General features: G+C 43.0%; 1 protein-coding gene across 4 annotated transcripts in view; it reads right to left on the bottom strand.

Annotated features, from left to right (window-relative positions):
* PAK5 (p21 (RAC1) activated kinase 5) overlaps positions 1-19,194 on the bottom strand; it is a 166,156-nt gene that overhangs the window by 122,394 nt on the left and 24,568 nt on the right. For 2 of the 4 annotated variants that reach the window (XM_069768802.1, XM_069768803.1), the window contains exon 2: positions 889-964. The exons of the other annotated variants lie outside the window; for them this stretch is intronic. In XM_069768802.1, coding sequence (XP_069624903.1) covers positions 889-919 — 31 coding nt within the window. In that variant the 5' untranslated portion in view covers positions 920-964. The remainder of the gene's footprint in view (positions 1-888; positions 965-19,194) is intronic. 4 annotated transcript variants of the gene reach the window in all.

The following is a 19,194-nucleotide window of genomic DNA, read 5'->3' as shown; positions in this document are numbered from 1 at the left end:
GCGATTCATAAGAACACAATCCGTGGCAGTTGTGGTTAGTTATCATTCCATCAGTGTACATGAAGGGGTCATTGCATACAAGAATATATGAGGAAATAGGTGATGCACTGGTTGTAAAGCCAAGGGTCTCATTCACATTTACGATTTTGATGCAATTTTGGAATGCAGCTTTATATTAGTCAAACCCAACAATGGATCATGAAATGCATAAATCTTTCAACCACATATATCTTATCAGGCTTGGTTGTTTTTGGCTAGAAAAAATAAAACTGCATGCAGAGAATGAAGCGGCCCTACTGATGCCAAGTGCTCACAGTGATGTGTGCTTAGCGCGCATTCCGAAAAATGCTATGAGCGTACAAGCCTATCCATGGGGCGCCAATCGCCAGCAGAAAAACTATGCCTTCTGAACTCCATTGAGTCAGTATATGCATCATAAAAAGCATAGAAAGGCATAGTAGACTATGCTAAAAGTATGAGTGGCATTGACATGTAACTGCTGGGATACATCACAGCCTTCTGTCTGAGGGATATGGTACATCGGGAGCTTCACCGAGTGCAACAGCGTGATGTGAACAGGGGCTTATGCAGGCAGGGTATGGTTTTATAAGGTGTACAAATAATTTTTTATATATATATATATATATATATCAGAGGAAACATATGAGAAGTCAAGAACAATAATCTATTCATTATGGGTCTCCAGAACTACAACCTATAGCATGCTCTGGCAGTGTCAGATTGGTAGCTTGGAGTTGGATACCCAAAGGTTCAGGAATCCTTCAGTTGTAGGATTTGTTTTCCGTCACCAAGCTAATGTAAAATGTTGTATTAGCCATGCAGAATAGCGAATAAAGTTAAAGGTGCCATTTATTGATCATTGTGTACCTTTTAACTCTTTACTACAAATTAGGGACATTTCTTTGAAGAATAGGATTCTTTTTCTTCTTAGGTCACCAGGAGGCTGAAACAGAAACTTTCCAATTAATATTCCATCGTTGCAACATCCTTATAGTGTCTAGACAGTGCACCTCTGATCAACGCTCCTTGTCTCAATGGATTATATCCCACAGAACTCTAATTGAAACCTGCACAAAACAAGCCAGGGTGTATACTGTAAAATAGAGGCATCCTATGTGACTGCTACAGGGCCTACAGAGACAGCTTCACCAAACATAGGTGCTACAATGTGAAAAATGTACTAAAATCACAAAACCAAGTGCAGCTTCTGTACAGGTCTGGTAAACCACCTCTCCTGCCCTGCACCAATCACATAGATCAGTGTTGGGCAAGAAGAGAGAGCAGTTCTCTCTGGGATTGGCAAGGACACGGCATCAGTGTTCTCCTTTATCACAGGAACCTGCTTCCAGACTAAGAAGAACACACTTTTATTAATGAGAGTATACAGTTGTGCTCAAAGGTTTACATACCCGGGCAGAATTTTTGCTTTCTTGGCCTTTTTTCAGAGAATAAGAATGATAACACCAAAACATTTTCTCCACTCATGGTTAGTGGTTGGGTGAAGCCATTTATTGTCAAACTACTGTGTGTTTTCTTTTTAAATCATAATGACAACCCAAAACATCCAAATTATCCTGATCAAAAGTTCACATACCCCATTCCTTAATACCGTGTATTGCCCCCTCTAACATCAATAGCAGCTTGAAGTCTTTTGTGGTAGTTGTGGATGAGGTTCTTTATTTTCTCAGTTGGCAAGGCTGCCCACTCTTCTTGGCAAAAAGCCTCCAGTTTATGTAAATTCCTGGGCTGTCTAGCATGAACTGCACGCTTGAGGTCTCCCCAGAGTGGCTCAATGACATTGAGGTCAGGAGACTGACAAGGCCACTCCATAACCTTCACTTTCTTCTGCTGTAGCCAATGACAGGTCGACTTGGCCTTGTGTTTTGGATCGTTGTCCTTTTGGAACGTCCCAGTACGTCCCATGTGCAGCTTCCGGGCTGATGAGTGCAAATTTGCCTCCAATATTTGCTGATAACGTGCTGCATTCATTCTTCCTTCAACTTTGACCAAGTTTCCTGTGCCTTTGTAGATCACACATCCCCAAAACTTTAGAGATCCACCTCAATGCTTTACAGTAGGAATGCATTTCCTTTCATCATAGGCCTTGTTGACCTCTCTCCAAATGTAACGTTTATGGCTGTAGCCAAAAAGTTAAATTTTGGTCTCATCACTCCAAATTACCTTGTTCCAGAAGTTCTGAGGCTTGTCTCTGAGCTGTTTTGCATATTGTAGGTGAGATTTGTGACTTTTGCACAGTAATGGCGTTCTTCTGGCGACTCGACCATGCAGCGCTTTTTTCTTCAAGTGCCTCCTTATTGTGCATCTTGAAACAGACACAGCTTTCAGAGAATCCTGTATTTCAGCTGATGTTATTTGTGGGTCTTACTTTGCATCCCAAACAATTTTCCTGGCAGTTGTGGACATTTTTGTTGGTCTACCTGACAGTGGTTTGTTTTTACAGAGCCCCCGATTTTCCATTTGTTAATCACAGTTTGAACGCTGCTGACTGGCATTATCAATTCCTTGGATATCTTTTTGTATCCCTTGCCTGTTTTATACAGTTCAACTACCTTTTCCTGTACATCCTTTGACAATTCTTTTGCTTTCCCCATGACTCACAATCCAGAAACATCAGTGGCTGCATGAAAGATGCAAGAGTCTGTCTAGATCCCAGAAACTCAGTTTTTATGCACACACACTGATTACAGGCAAACAGGTCACAGGTGAGGATGTTACCTTTAGTAGCCATTCAAACCCATTTGTGTCAACTTCTGTGCATGTTATCAGGCCAAAATCCCCAGGGTAAGTGAACTTTTGATCAGGGTTATTTGGGTGTTTTGGGTTGTCATTATGATTCAAAAAGAGAAAACAGAGTAGTTTGACAATAAATGGCTTCACCGAACCACTAACCATGAGTGGAGAAAAGGTTTTGGTGTTATCATTCATATTCTCTAAAAAAAAAAAGGCCAAGAAAGCAAAAATTCTTCCAGGGTATGTAAACTTTTGGGCACCTCCTACACTGGCGTAGCTTCAATGATGATAGCAGAATAAACTGAAGACACAGCCTTATAAAGGTATATAGCCAATGTAAATATGGTACTCTTACTGCTCTAATCACTGCCTCCATTTTGCAAAAAACCGCAAGGTTAATGAAATATGCTAATTAGGGTAATCGGTGCATCCTTGGTGTGGCTAAGAGGCTCGGTGCACTTCTCCGCTCACTGGTTTTGCATGCGCCTGACTAACCACTGGTGATTGACAGCGCTGATTTTCCTGGAGTGAGCACTGTCTGCCCAGAACGTTCAGACAAGTCAGTGCTGTCAATCACCAGTGAGGCAGTCGGGGGTATGCAAAACCTGTGACCAGAACGTGCCCTGAGGCTCTTCGCCACACCAAAGGTGTGCAGCGATTACAGCCCTTCATGTACGATTTTTACGTCAGCTACATCCTTTATAAGGCTGTGTTTGATTATTCTATCAGTTTAGGTTTACAGACTCCTTTTAAAAGGCCATCTTGAGATAGGTCATCAGTATTAGGTTTGCGGGGACCCCTCATGAATAGTACCACAGATGCACACTGTGTAGTGGATGATAATGGTACTGTAGTTTTTCTCGCATTTGCGTGCATGGGAGAGAGCCTGCATTAGCCTTTTACTGCAGGGAAGGGCCACAGTATGTTAGGTGGAGGTACCGGAAGATGAACCCCCACAGGCCTATGGATACGTCAACATTATTACACTTCTGGGAAGTTCTCTTATTTTCATCTTTGCTAGGGGGCATATAACAGGGTTTCTTCGCTTTTCCTTACTTGTTTCCAACAATGTAATTTGATCTATGTGTGGACTGATGTATTGAGATATTAGTTCAGGTACATTGATATGTTAGGTCATACAGCCATCCTATTGGAAGCCTTGAAACATGAACAGCAAGATAGTCAATGGTTGTGAGATAACGGACAGTTAATTACTGTACTCCAACAATTTTGTAACAATTTCCTGTATATATACACAGGGAAAATAAATAAGAGTCTCAGATTATTTGTTATTACTATTGGGTCATTCCACATCAAGTGGACCAGTTTTAAAAATCGTCCCCACTCGACCTTCTCTGATTTTGCTGAAAATTTATAAGGATGTACATGTATATTTGAAAAGAGGTTCTGTAAATTTTTAGGGCCAGATCTCAAATACATTGGGCACTGTTGACCTTTCACTGGAGGTTCCACCAAGCCTGCGGCTTCAGCTAAGAGGATTTTGCAAACTTTGGCACATAGCCATTAGAGTTCTATACTGGCTATGATGCTGAAATTTGGCATACTAGCTCAACTTTTGCTGCTAAACACGATAAAATTATTACCGGCTATGACAAAACAATATTTCGGCCGCAATTTTGTGTCAAAGTAGCTTGAAAAACGCGTCGCATAAAATTTATGCCAAACTTTGCCCATATATACTGTAACTCAAGACCAAAAACCAATAGTGACTAGTGCTTTGCCCTGTACACCAAACATCTACATGACTTTGCATTGCTGCAATATCACGGTCAAAGCATATGTATTTGTGGAAATATTCACACCCACATATGCTGAAAAACTTAAAAAAAACAAATTTTACCTATTTTTAGGTCAAATTTCTCAAAAAGGGTACCCCTAAAATATATTAATTCTGATATCATTAGAAAGAGCACATTTTTCTCTACAAGGATCATTGGTTTTTTTTTGGAGTCTCTCAGTTTAAGAAATGAAAAATGCCACTGAACATGGTGTTATTTATTAATACGCAATGAATGGTAACTGCACTATTCAAACCCTTGCGTTGGTCCATGGTGGTTGCACCACAACCAATTCCCTAAGAATTGGTATTCTAATCCTATTAAGAATTGTAATAATGCTGTCTTTCGAGAATTGGCAGCCCCATCGCCTAGGAGCCATGGCCGATAGCCGTGCAAGGCGAGCCTTGAGCGGTCTCTTTATCGCAGGTTCCGAAGCCTGAGGGTGGCTGTCTTTGCCTAGGATCCCAAGCCTAATATTGGGTATCTTTTGTTGGTTCCCAAGCCATAATGTTCAGTCTAAGTGGTCTGGAATTGTTGCTGAATTTGCAACATAATCGGTTCAGAGAAAATGTATTGTCGGCCCATTGCTGTTGCAGCTGGTGCTGGAATTATTGCAATGATTGACTGCTCGGGAATCCAGCATGTATCATTTCTCACAGGCCAGTGAAAGAAGCTAGCTGGTCCATGAGGATGCATAAAATTTATTAATGCATCATGCTCGTCGACTCAAATTTCAGAAATATTTCCAATCCACCAGTTCCTATCGTAAATGCAGGCAATGTATTGCCCTGGCTGGAGGTTTGCAATTGACACAAAAGGCATTTCTGATCTGACAGATCTATCTACATGGGCAATGAAAGATGATGGGTCATTTGACACCCTTGAAATGCAAATCTTTTTGTCATCAATTGGCACAAACTGGTGATTTTCTCTTGTTCCAGCAATTGTATGTCCATCTTTGAACCTTTCCTCTTGAACTACCCGTATTTCGTCAATTTTTTCTTTTGGAACAAAAAAAAACTTGATTCCATGCAGTTGCTCGTTGCAAAAGTTGAATAAATCCACCGGGGTCAGTATTTGGTTTTCAGCTGGGCGTTGAAGACTGGCACAAGCTGCCAACCTCTTTGCTGTCTTTGACCGTGATATTGCAGCAATGCAAAGTCATGTAGATGTTTGGTGTACTGGGCAAAGCACCAGTTACTATTGGTTTTTGGTCTTGAGTTATATATGGGCAAAGTTTGGCATAAATTTTATGCGACGCGTTTTTCAAGTATACTTTTGACACAAAATTGCGGCCGAAATATTGTTTTGTCATAGCTGGTAATAATTTTATCGTGGTTAGCAGCAAAAGTTGAGCTAGTATGCCAAATTTCAGCATCATAGCCAGTATAGAACTCTAATGGCTATGTGCCAAAGTTTGCAAAATCCTCTTAGCTGAAGCCGCAGGCTTAGTGGAACCTCCAATGAAAGGTCAACAGTGCCCAATGTATTTGAGATCTGGCCCTAAAAATTTACAGAACATCTTTTCAAACATACATGTACATCCTTATAAATTTTCAGCAAAATCGGAGAAGGTCGAGTGGGGACCACTGGTCCACTTGACATGGAATGACCCTATTCATAGTTCTCAGGGAACTACAGTTAGGTCCATATATATTTGGACAGAGACAACATTTTTCTAATTTTGGTTATAGATATTACCACAATGAATTTTAAACAAAACAATTCCGATGTAGTTGAAGTTCAGACTTTCAGCTTTCATTTGAGGGTATCCATATTAATATTGGATAAAGGGTTTAGGAGTTTCAGCTCCTTAACATGTGCCACCCTGTTTTTTAAGGGACCAAAAGTAATTGGACAGATTCAATAATTTTAAAGAAAATGTTCATTTTTAGTGCTTGGTTGAAAACCCTTTGTTGGCAATGACTGCCTGAAGACTTGAACTCATGGACATCACCAGACGCTGTGTTTCCTCCTTTTTGATGCTCTGCCAGGTCTTCACTGCGGTGGTTTTCAGTTGCTGTTTGTTTGTGGGCCTTTCTGTCTGAAGTTTAGTCTTTAACAAGTGAAATGCATGCTTAATTGAGTTGAGATCAGGTGACTGACTTGGCCATTCAAGAATATTCCACTTCTTTGCTTTAATAAACTCCTGGGTTGCTTTGGCTTTATGTTTTGGGTCATTGTCCATCTGTAGTATGAAACGACGACCAATCAGTTTGGCTGCATTTGGCTGGATCTGAGCACACAGTATGTCTCTGAATACCTCAGAATTCATTTGGCTGCTTCTGTCCTGTGTCACATCATCAATAAACACTAGTGACCCAGTGCCACTGGCAGCCATGCATGCCCAAGCCATCACACTTCCTCCGCCGTGTTTTGCAGATGATGTGGTATGCTTTGCATCATGAGCTGGACCAAGCCTTTGCCATACTTTTCTCTTTCCATCATTCTGGTAGAGGTTGATCTTGGTTTCATCTGTCCAAAGAATGTTCTTCCAGAACTGTGCTGGCTTTTTTAGATGCTTTTTAGCAAAGTCCAGTCTAGCCTTTTTATTCTTGATGCTTATGAGTGGCTTGCACCGTGCAGTGAACCCTCTGTATTTACTTTCATGCAGTCTTCTCTTTATGGTAGATTTGGATATTGATACGCCTACCTCCTGGAGAGTGTTGTTCACTTGGTTTGCTGTTGTGAAGGTGTTTCTCTTCACCATGGAGATTATTCTGCGATCATCCACCACTGTTGTCTTCCGAGGGAGCCCAGGTCTTTTTGCATTGATGAGTTCACCAGTGCTTTCTTTATTCTCAGGATGCACCAAACTGTAGATTTTGCCACTCCTAATATTGTAGCAATTTCTCAGATGGGTTTTTTCTGTTTTCGCAGCTTAAGGATGGCTTGTCTCACATGCATGGAGAGCTCCTTTGACCGCATGTTTACTTCACAGCAAAACCTTCCAAATGCAAGCACCACACCTCAAATCAACTCCAGGCCTTTTATCTGCTTAATTGGGAATGACATAACGAAGGGATTGCCCACACCTGTCCATGAAATAGCCTTGCAGTCAATTGTCCAATTACTTTTGGTCCCTTTAAAAACAGGGTGGCACATGTTAAGGGGCTGAAACTCCTAAACCCTTCATCCAATTTTAATGTGGATACCCTCAAATGAAAGCTGAAAGTCTGAACTTCAACTGCATCTGAATTGTTTTGTTTAAAATTCATTGTGGTAATGTCTATACCCAAAATTAGAAAAATGTTGTCTCTGTCCAAATATATATGGACCTAACTGTATATGTCAATGTTTGTAATGCTAGACTTGTAGATTATCTGAAAGAAGACTCATATGTAGATCATGCAGTACTCCTACGCAGAAAGACAACATAACAGATGAGTGTGCACATACAGGTCATCAGTACTACTGAAAGTAAAGCCCAGGAATGAGCCACTAATAAAACATTGCACTGGATAACTGAAATGGAGAAAGCAGAAATATGACGCATGACATAGCTACAGGGTGCATGATACAGCAGCAGGGCGCGCGGCACAGCTACAGGGCGCGCGGCACAGCTACAGGGAGCACGGCACTGCTACAGGGCACACGACACAGCTACAGGGAGCACGGCACAGCTACAGGGAGCGTGGCACAGCTACAGGGAGCGTGGCACAGCTACAGGGAGCACGGCACAGCTACAGGGAGCACGACACAGCTACAGGGAGCGCGGCACAGCTACAGGGAGCACGACACAGCTACAGGGAGCACGACACAGCTACAGGGCGCACAACATCTACAGGGAGTGCGGCACATCTACAGGGAGCGCGGAACAGCTACAGGGAGTGCGGCACAGCTACAGGGAGCGCGGTACAGCTACAGGGAGCGCGGCATAGCTACAGGGAGCGCGGCACAGCTACAGGGAGCACGACACAGCTACAGGGAACGCGGCACAGCTACAGGGAGCATGACACAGCTACATCGAGCATGGCACAGCGACAGGGCGCACAACACATCTACAGGGAGCGCGGCACAGCTACAGGGAGCACGACACAGCTACAGGGAACGCGGCACAGCTACAGGGAGCGCGGCACAGCTACAGGGCGCGCGGCACAGCTACAGGGCGCGCGGCACAGCTACAGGGCGCGCGGCACAGCTACAGGGCGCACGGCACAGCTACAGGGAGCGCGGCACAGCTACAGGGAGCGCGGCACAGCTACAGGGAGCACGACACAGCTACAGGGAGCGCAGCACAGCTACAGGGAGCACGGCACAGCTACAGGGCGCGCGGCACAGCTACAGGGCGCACGGCACAGGTACAGGGAGCGCGTCACAGCTACAGGGAGCGCAGCACAGCTACAGGGAGCACGACACAGCTACAGGGAGCACACAACACAGCTACAGGGCGCACGACACAGCTACAGGGAGCACGACACAGCTACAGGTCACACAACACAGCTAGAGGACACAGGACATAGCTACAGGGAGCACGGCACAGCTACAGGGAGCACGACACAGCTACAGGGCGTACAACACAGCTACTGAGAGCACGACACAGCTACAGGGTGCACGACCCAGATACAGGGCGCACGGCACAGCTACAGGGAGCACGACACAGCTACAAGGAGCACGACAGCTACAGGGCGCACGACAGCTACAGGGTACACGACACAGCTGCAGGGAGCACGGCACAGCTACAGGGCGCACGACACAGCTACAGGGCGCACGACAGCTACAGGGCGCACGACACAGCTACAGGGAGCACGACACAGGTACAAGGAGCACGACAGCTACAGGGCGCACGACAGCTACAGGGTGCACGACACAGCTGCAGGGAGCACGACACAGCTACAGGGTGCACAGCACAGCTACAGGGCGCATGACAGCTACAGGGCGCACGACAGCTACAGGGCGCATGACACAGCTACAGGTCACACAACACAGCTAGAGGACACAAGACATAGCTACATGATACAGCAAAAAGCTTCAGGGCATGCCACACAACTCCATATCCTCAGATTTTGCAGAATAAATAAAAAGTTAGCTTAAGAGATTACTATATACAATTTTATTATTAAAAACACTTACATACAACACTGTTCTGACTCCAGGCCAGAAGTGGGAGCTCGAGACCCGGTTTGAGGGTAACTCCCCTATATATTCTGGCTGGAGGAGGAGTTAGTGGCCAGTCTGTGAGCAGAGCTGGAGCCGAGCAGACATGCGGTTCTGAAGCTCCTGACAGGAAAGTCAGTCAGTCTGAAGGAGACAGTGAGGGGAGAAGGAGCACAGGAGGAGAAAGAGACTGGAGTGGAGCTGCAATTGGGCTCACTCCAGGTTTGAGCGCAAGAAACCAGAGGCCGGAAGTCCGAGGTTGTGCTGGAACTGTATGCCCCACAGCAGAAACCAGCGGGCAGGAGATTCCAAGTCGCCCGGCCACGATTACACCCGAAGGCACAGCAGCAGATTAGAGCCCGGAGTCGCCACGATAGAGGGACACCTATAAAAAGGCTCGAGCTGCCTGCCATGAGGGTAGTGTCCACATAAAGGGACAGACAGAGAGGACCTTGTGTGAAGCTTCAGACAGCAAGGGACTGAGAGTACAGAGCAGTAAGGAAGGCTTCCAACCCGACCTAGCTAGGGGGATTCCGAATCACTTCCAGGCTGCCTGGATTCCAAAGACCGCCTCTAACCTGTACCTGAACTTCAACAGTAAAAGATAAAGAGACTGCAACCCTGTGTCCTCCAATTGTTTACTGCACTTCACCATCTATCATTCTTTACGAACTGCACTGGAGCCGTGGGGACTAAGCTCTACCTGTGGGAGCTGTACCACCTCAGCTGCAATACCATCATCCCCAGTGGACTCCTTTAAGCAGCGTTGGCCATTCCTGTCCAAGTACCACAGGTGGCGTCACAATCACTACTACATTAGACTTTATTTTCACTCCATTCATCACCTTTTATTGGACACCCAGGGCCACGGACCGGGTCACCGCTGCCACTGTGACTTCCCCTTTAAGAACTGTGCCGAACCAGTACCGAGTACTAGCAGGCGCTCCATAGTCCCTGTTTAGAGTCCTTAACTTTCTAATCAAACTGTCTTGTGTAAAGGCTCCAACAATGAAATGTTGACATATGTGACTGCTGCCGCCAATTACAGTGATCACGGCTGCAACCAATGATGGAATGCAGTGGTCAACTGTCACGCCATCACATCACTGGATCTTGGGGAACAGGTACAGGTACAAGACTGACCACCTTTTCAGGAGATTTTTTACAGTTGTCATTGTGAATGATCTTTAGTGTATTATTCCAATACAACCATTCTTAAGTTAATAATTGCCTATTTTGACCAATTTCTGCAGAGCAAAAGCCTCTGATCAGGACAGCAGGACTTATAGTATGCAGGACACTATCGTAGAGATTGCACAGTACCTATACACACACTGCGCTTCCTCTGATTATTTGTGATATTTTGCACTTTGAACTTTCCTCTATTCTCAGTTTTGTTGTGCATCATAAGCCAATTATAGCATTTTAAGCCTAAATCTAGAAAATGAATTTTAGATACCGTTTGAGTAATAATTTTACTTCAAAAGAGTTTTTGCTGACAATGAAACAATTTTCAGCAATACGGGACAATGCTGCAGCACCACAAGTCCGAGGATCCAAGGTGAAATGAAACATTGCTTTTGAAGGCATTTTCAGGTTAAATGGTACAAAGAGCGGCATGTCTCCTCTAATTGGATTGGTGCTGTGGTCAGCATTGTTGGCTAAGGTTGGAAATGTAACAAAGGATAGCTGGAGAGGATCCCGAATCACAGGAACATTGTCCTCTGAAGACGCTATGTCTAAAGATTTACAATATTGTCACTGAACAGCTAATTGTAGATGACCATTAGAAAAGATGGCTGAACGAATTAAAGGGAACCTGACACCCCCAAAATCAAAGGTGAGCTAAGCCCACCAGCAACAGGGGCTTATTTACAGCATTCTGTAATGCTGAAGATAAACCCCCGATGTATCCTGAAAGATGAGAAAAAGAGGTTAGATCATACTCACCTGGGTGGGCGGTCCGATCCGATGGACGTCTCGGTCCGGTCCAGGGCCTCCCATCTTCTTACGATGACGTCCTCTTCTTGTCTTCACGCTGTGGCTCCGGTGCAGGTGTACTGTGTCTGCCCTGTTGAGGGCAGAGCAAAGTACTGCAGTGCGCAGGCGCCGGGAAAGGTCAAAGAGGCCTTACTGGTAAAGTGCCCGAGAAAATCTGCAAATGAAGGTGCTACCGTGCACTCTACATAAAGTGACACTGGTCAGATTTTAAAAATGTGGCCCACTCTCTAGTTAGAACAAACAACACACGGGCACCCAAAATACATGAGAAAAATGGATTGAAAAATGTAGCAAAAACAAAGCAAAATGGGCTTTGACTGCACAAATAAAATGAAGCCAAAACTCTGCACGAATAATTTCCTCAATCCCACTCCCTGACATAGATATGTCCGCAGGTTTGGATTAGTGCAGCTGACTTTTTGACTGGTCACATGTTACATGAGAAGAAATCTCGGCCTTTCTCTATCTTCAGACCCTTGTTAAGAACATTAGCACATTATTTGCCATTTCAGTGATTCAGGATCAACCCAGGCGCAGCTCGCTTATATATTCCCTGGAGAGAACCGGCAGTCTGCTCGTGTTTGCAACATATTTTTTCCAAATGAGAAATAGGCAAAACTGATATTTCCTATGCAGAAAACATTAAAAGTCTATAAATAAAATTCATATTAATTGGTAACCCAGCACACGATACTGTAACATCAAGGTGACATCTCATTTAACAATATAATAAGGCAAATGGCGTTTTCACAAATCTGCTGAGTTACTCCTCTTTGAGAGCAAACCCAAAGTGATAGGAGCCATTCTATAGAGGATCTGAACAGTGATGAACGAACGTGCTCAGATAAGGTGTTATGCGAGAGTCTTCGACATGCTCTAAACATATGTTCGAGCCCCCGCACCTGCATGTTTCACAGCGGTTAGGCAATCCCCGCATGTGTTACGGCAGTCGAACAACCGTGAGACATGCAGCCGCGGGGACTCGAACATAGTATTTGAGCACGCTGAAGACACTAGGTTAGCACGGGAGCATGGTCGGATAAAACCTTATCCCAGCACGTTCTCTCATCACTACATCTGAATGGACTTCTGGCAGAGTGTAGAGGAGTACTAAGATGGCAGAAGTGGAGGCCAAAGTTAGGCCCCAGGCTGCAGTGAAAACTCATCGACACTGAGGCAGAGGGTTCCCTTGGTCTTGCCTTTGCACCACAAAGTTGAGGTGATACTGAAGAGGCCTCCTCTGTCATTCTATGTCTAACCACTTAAGGTACCGTCACACATAACGATATCGTTAACGATATCGTTGCTTTTTGTGACGTAGCAACGATATCGTTAACAAAATCGTTATGCGTGACAGCGACCAACGATCAGGCCCCTGCTGGGAGATCGTTGGTCGCTGGGGAATGATCAGGACTTTATTTCGTCGCTGGACTCCCTGCAGACATCGCTGGATCGGCGTGTGTGACGCCGATCCAGCGATGTCTTCACTGGTAACCAGGGTAAACATCGGGTTACTAAGCGCAGGGCCGCGCTTAGTAACCCGATGTTTACCCTGGTTACCATTGTAAAAGTAAAAAAAAAAAAACACTACATACTTACATTCCTGTCACGTCCCTCAGCGTCAGCTTCCCTGCGTCCCCCAGTGTCAGCGCCAGCTGGCCATAAAGCAGAGCACAGCGGTGACGTCACCGCTCTGTTTTCCAGCCAGCGCTTACACAGTGCAGGGAAGCTGACGCTGGGGGACGCGACAGGAATGTAAGTATGTAGTGTTTTTTTTTTTTACTTTTACAATGGTAACCAGGGTAAATATCGGGTTACTAAGCGTGGCCCTGCGCTTAGTAACCCGATGTTTACCCTGGTTACGCGGGGACTTCGGCATCGTTGGTCGCTGGAGAGCTGTCTGTGTGACAGCTCTCCAGCGACCACACAACGACTTACCAACGATCACGGCCAGGTCGTATCGCTGGTCGTGATCGTTGGTAAATCGTTAAGTGTAACGGTACCTTTAGATGCCACAGTTGTTACTGAATGCAGCATCTAAGGTGTTAAACGTCCAGAATCAAAGTTAGGGTTAATACACAAGTGACGTGTGGTTTTATCCCCCCGGTGCTAGAACTGTAGATGTACGAAGAGTACTACTAAGGGGTTAAAGCTTAGTAAACGACCCTGTGAGTTATATGTATTTTTTGTGAAGGTCTTACCCAGTTCCTGCCTCTCTCGGGTTGTCATCTGACAGGTCCATTTTTTTTTTGCACGGACCCATAGACTTGCATTGCCCATTTGGATCTGACCCTTGGATCAAACTAGGTCATGTCTCCACAATTTTCCGCAGACCAATCGGTCAGCGAAAAATCAAGAACATGTGAATGGCCCCACAGACTTTCACAGGTGTGAGTGCTAATCATGAAAACCACAGGTAGCACTTGTACATGAAAAACGGACGTCTGAATGAGGACTAAGAGCCTGTAAACATACATTCCCAATTCAGCGGATTTTCTGCTGAGTATTAGCTTGTGGAATATCTCTTGCATTTCAGGTGAGTGCATGAAAGTTTAAGGAGCCTCATACACACTGTGTAGAAAAAGATCCGCAGCGTAAATTGACAAGAGCTGTCGGCTTGTGATCTTCAGCAAATCGAATTACGCTACAGTGCGAATTTCGAAGATTCCTGAACGCCTTTCATTTTTCCGACAGTCATATATGGGCAATGCTTTTGCAGAATATTTTTTATTACACCATTATATTTATATAAATAAATTGCTTTGTTAATGTTTCCTCTATGGTTTTGGGGGAGTTTGTTTTTATGTTTACAGTGCGATATAAATTACATTTCTCACTTTATGCAGCAGGTCAGTACTTTTTTTTACAGTGATACATAAGCTGGATTTTGTACAAGAATAACTTGAAAACCCAAAAATAAACATAAATAGTTGCTGAACAAGGACTATAACATTTATTTCTCCATCAAGAGCTGTATGAAAACCTATTTACAGGACGACCTGTAGTTTTCATTGCCCTCCTTCTGGGATTTAAAATTATTTTTATTTATATATTTTGACAAGCAGATAGAAAAACATAGTAATTTTGCAATTATCAGGTTTTTTTCATGGCATTTTCACCATAATTTTATAGTGCTGTTCTTTCCAGACAGTGATACCAAATATGTATTTTACATGTATTTCTATTATTATTATTATTATTATTATTATTATTATTATTATTAGCAATTTTGGAGATTTTGTAAGGTGAAAAACATCTTTACACTTTTTTTTTTTTTTCAATTAACTTTTATTCTTATTTTTACAAAAAAAAGTTTGTTCCAGTATGGGTCTTGAACATGCAATTCTCTGATCACTCATTTGATATGCTGCAATATTCCTGTGATGCAGTATATGACACCTGTAAATGAAAATTATGTACAAAAATGGCAAACCTGGCATGCTTCATAAAATAAATACTCCAGCTATTTTTTATATAGTGCAGCATAGGCTATTATTATAGAGTAATATACAGTGCAGCACAGTCTTTATTCCTTCTTCTTCTATGCTATGATTCCTAATAGGTATATACTCACCAAGGATGCGCCCTGGTTCTAACCCGCAGCCTTCCTTCCTAAGAATCAGCGCTTGAAGGACCTTTCGATGACGTCGCGGCTTGTGATTGGTCGCGTGACGCTCATGTGACCACTCACGCGACCAATCACAAGCCTCGACGTCATCGAAAGGTCCTTCAGGCGCTCATTCTTAGGAAGGAAGGCTCCCGGTTACAACCAGGGCGCGTCCGAGGGTGAGTATAGCAATATTTTTTTTTTTTATTCTTTATTTTACACTTAAATCTAAATTCCGATACCGATTCCCGATATCTTAAACATATCGGGAATCGGTATCGGAATTCCGATACCAGATTCAGAAGATCGCCGACCTCATGGCCGACCCCACACAGGGGACGGGTCGGGTTTCATGAAACCCGACTTTGCCAAAAGTCGGCGACTTCTGAATCTGGCCGACCCGTTTCGCTCAACCCTAGTTGTGAGTAGTTGTCTCATTAGTATTTTGCACCTATGTTGCCACCATCTTTAGTTCATGGGTTTTCTGCATCCTGAAAGTGAGAATTTTTGGAGGATTTTTATTGCTCTTTTTGTGGCTTTGCTTTAAAGTTTAAAGTTAGGACTCTCAAGTGTGAGGACCCTTGACGTGGGTTGCGAACTTGCATGCCTTGGCCAAAACGTCGACCTATTGAATACATCATGTATATATATATATATATATATATATATATATATATATATATATATTGCACTTCATTTTTCAGGGTGCAGCCAAGCTCAGCATTTCTGGCCTTGTAAAAAAAGGGGGTGTGTTCTCATGGGATGCATTTAGATAGTTCTGGGCAGCCTGCCTAATCTAATAGTATGGGCATCAATAATACGCTATAAGCCAGAACCTGCATTTCCCGGGTGTGACCAGTGCCCTATACAAGCCGCTTTTGTGCAATCTAATACTAAGCAATCACCCCCTCCATGCGTTGGTAGGTTGTGAGTGGTTGTCTCATCAGTATTTTGCACCCGTGTTGCCGACATCTTTACTACATGGGTTTGCTGCGTCCTGAGAGTGTATTCGTTCTGAGACCTTGGCAGGTAAATACTGCAGTCCCTTTTTGGCTGTATTAATTCTTGAATTTTTGGAGGATTTTTATTCGTCTTTTTGTGGCTTTGCTTTTAAGGCTTCATGAAATCTGAAGATTAGCAACGGATTTTGGGTTGCAATGTAATGCTCAGCATTAGAAAGCTGGGTTTGCATCCTAGGTCATGGGTCTTCTGGAAGGACAATGACCACAAACAAAATTCAAGAAGCACCCAAAGGAAGAAAGGTTGTATACAGCTCCAATTAAAAACAGTTCATTTATAGAAAAACTTTAAAATAAAACATCCTTCAAGGAGTGGGTGAAGGAGTAACCGCTTTTCAGACGCGACTGAATGTATAAGAACATCAAATATACATAACTATACTAAAAGAGTCCTATCAAAATTCAGACCATAGGGGATGCGGGTACCTAGAGTGTAGATCCAAAAGTCTTCCCTGGTACATAATCATCTTCTATGCTCAGCCTCTCTGTTAGATCTAATAACGCTTTCTAGAATTCAAGAAGTCCCTGGAAATGGATGGAAACAAAGTGCTGGAAAGTTCTGAAGTGGCCAGCAATGAGTCCACATCTAAATCCTATTGATAACCTATGGAGACATCTTAAAATTGCTGTTGGGAGAAGGTGCCTTCAAATATGAGAGACCTGGAGAAGTTTGGTCCATAATTCCAGATAAGAAATGTAAGAAGCTTGTTGATAGTTATAGGAAGTGATTGATTGCAACTATTTATTCTAAAAGGTGTGAGACCAAATATTAAGTTGAGGGTGCAAACAATATTTGGCCAGACCATTTTTGGGGTTTTGTGTGAAATTCTGTCCAATTTTGCTTTTCTTCTGTTTTTTTTCTGTTGTTCCAATACACACAAAAGACATAAAAATGTGTATAACAAAGCATGTGTAAGTGAAATCATTTTCTGGAAGAAATACTTCTTTTTGGAACAATTTCAAGGGTGCCAAAACTTTTGGCCATGACTGTATATAGTAAAAATGATGTCTGATGAGTTAGGAAACTGTCAAAAGTACTGCATCAAAGGACCGGAGCATAGGGAAAATGGAGCAGGGTATGAGAGCGGCCAGGAGGGACCTGATCGGTGATGATGTCATCTAATCCGTGATGATGTCATTTACAGGAATTCACAGACTGACATTCTAATTACAAACTCCTGCATGTACTAGACAGGTTGTCAGACTTGACCCAATTTCCTAAAATGAAGGGGGAAATGTATAGATGTAACTGATGTGCTATGCAAAATAACCTTTGGTGGCTGGCCTTCATAGGAGATGTGATTTTTACTAGTTACTGCAAACCTGTGATATTTTAGTATATAGTACAAGTGATTAAACGATCACTGGATCAAATCCCATAAGATACTAAAAAATAAGTTAATGTATAAGTACCGTAATTTAAAAACATTACTAACGTATAAAATAAGACATACAGTACTATGCAAAAGTTTTAGGCTGATGTAGAAAAAAAGGCTAGAAAGTAATAATGCTTTTAAAAAATAGAAGGGTTAATAGTTTGATTTTATCAATTTACAAAATGAAAAGAAAATGAACAAAAGATAAATTAAAATCAAATCAATGTTTGTTGTGACCGCCCTTCTCATTCAAATTTGCATAAAATCATCAATTCCTCCAGTTACACGTACACACAGGTTTTGAAGGAACTCGTCAGAAAGGTTGTTCCAAGCATGTGGGAGAACTAACCACAGATCTTCTGTGTATGTAGGCAAGCGAAAATCATTCTGTCTATTCATGTAGGTCCAGGCAGATACGATATTGACACCAGGGAATTTATGTGAGCCATATTATCGCCTAATGACGTTTATATAGTTGGGGTTTTTGTCCTGCTGCAGAAAAAAATTTGAGCCAATCAAAATCCTTCCTGATGGGTTTGCATGATGGATGAGAGTCAGTCTGTATTTCTTAGCAATAAAGACAGCATTACTCTTGACTAAATCCCCAACTTCATTTGATGAAATGCAGCCCTAAACTTACAAGGAACCTCCACCATGCTTCACTTTTGTAATTTTTCTGCATCTCATCACTTATGATTTTGTGCATAGCTGAGGTGCTTGATCTCGTTTCCATGTCAAAAGGTATGTATTTTTTTGGGACACAATTCTTCCATGAAGATCACTTCCGGGCAGTATTCGCAGAACAGTAGATGTGAACAGTAGATGTATGTAGCTTGGTCTCACTGATTGATGCCAGTTCTGACCTAATGGCAATGCTGGACATCTTCCAATTTCAAAGGAAAATAAGCATGATTTCTTTAATTTGCTGCACTAAGTTTTCTTGGCTGACAACTGTTTCTACTCACCTCAACAATATCCATTTTTGATGGTTCTTCAAAAGAGCTTAAAACCTAAATCTTTGCCTGGGAGAGACCTTGCTGATGCACTATAACTACCTTGTGTCTTTTCTCTGTGCTCAGTCTTGCCATGATGCTCTGTGACATGAAACTTTTTTCCACAACCTCACTTTTGCTGCAGAATTTGTCTGTTTATGATCCAATTTTAAATCCCCTAGACAGCTGTTTCTGCTTCAGTTAATGACTGTGTTTCAACCTACATATGAATATGATGATCATTATCAACTGTTAGGTAAAATTGGCTATTCATACACCTGACTATAATCCTACAAAAAGCCCTGAGTTTGTGCAAATGTACCTAGTAGAATTGATGCTGTTTTGAAGGCCAAGAGCAGTCCTAGGACAACCCCTTCTTGATCTGAATGTTTGATAATGATAAAATAAAAATACTTATACTCGCTTATCTGAACAGTAGGTGGGTGTAGCTGGGTGCTATTGGTTGCTGACAGATCTCAGCTGATGGCACTGCTGAACATCCTTCGTTTTCAAAGTGAAGTAAGCAAGATG

Source organism: Ranitomeya imitator, chromosome 5 (assembly GCF_032444005.1).
Source record: "Ranitomeya imitator isolate aRanImi1 chromosome 5, aRanImi1.pri, whole genome shotgun sequence".
NCBI classification, from domain to species: domain Eukaryota; kingdom Metazoa; phylum Chordata; class Amphibia; order Anura; family Dendrobatidae; genus Ranitomeya; species Ranitomeya imitator.
The sequence above is the reverse complement of the archived record's forward strand: the minus strand, read 5'-3'. Positions and strand labels throughout refer to the sequence as shown.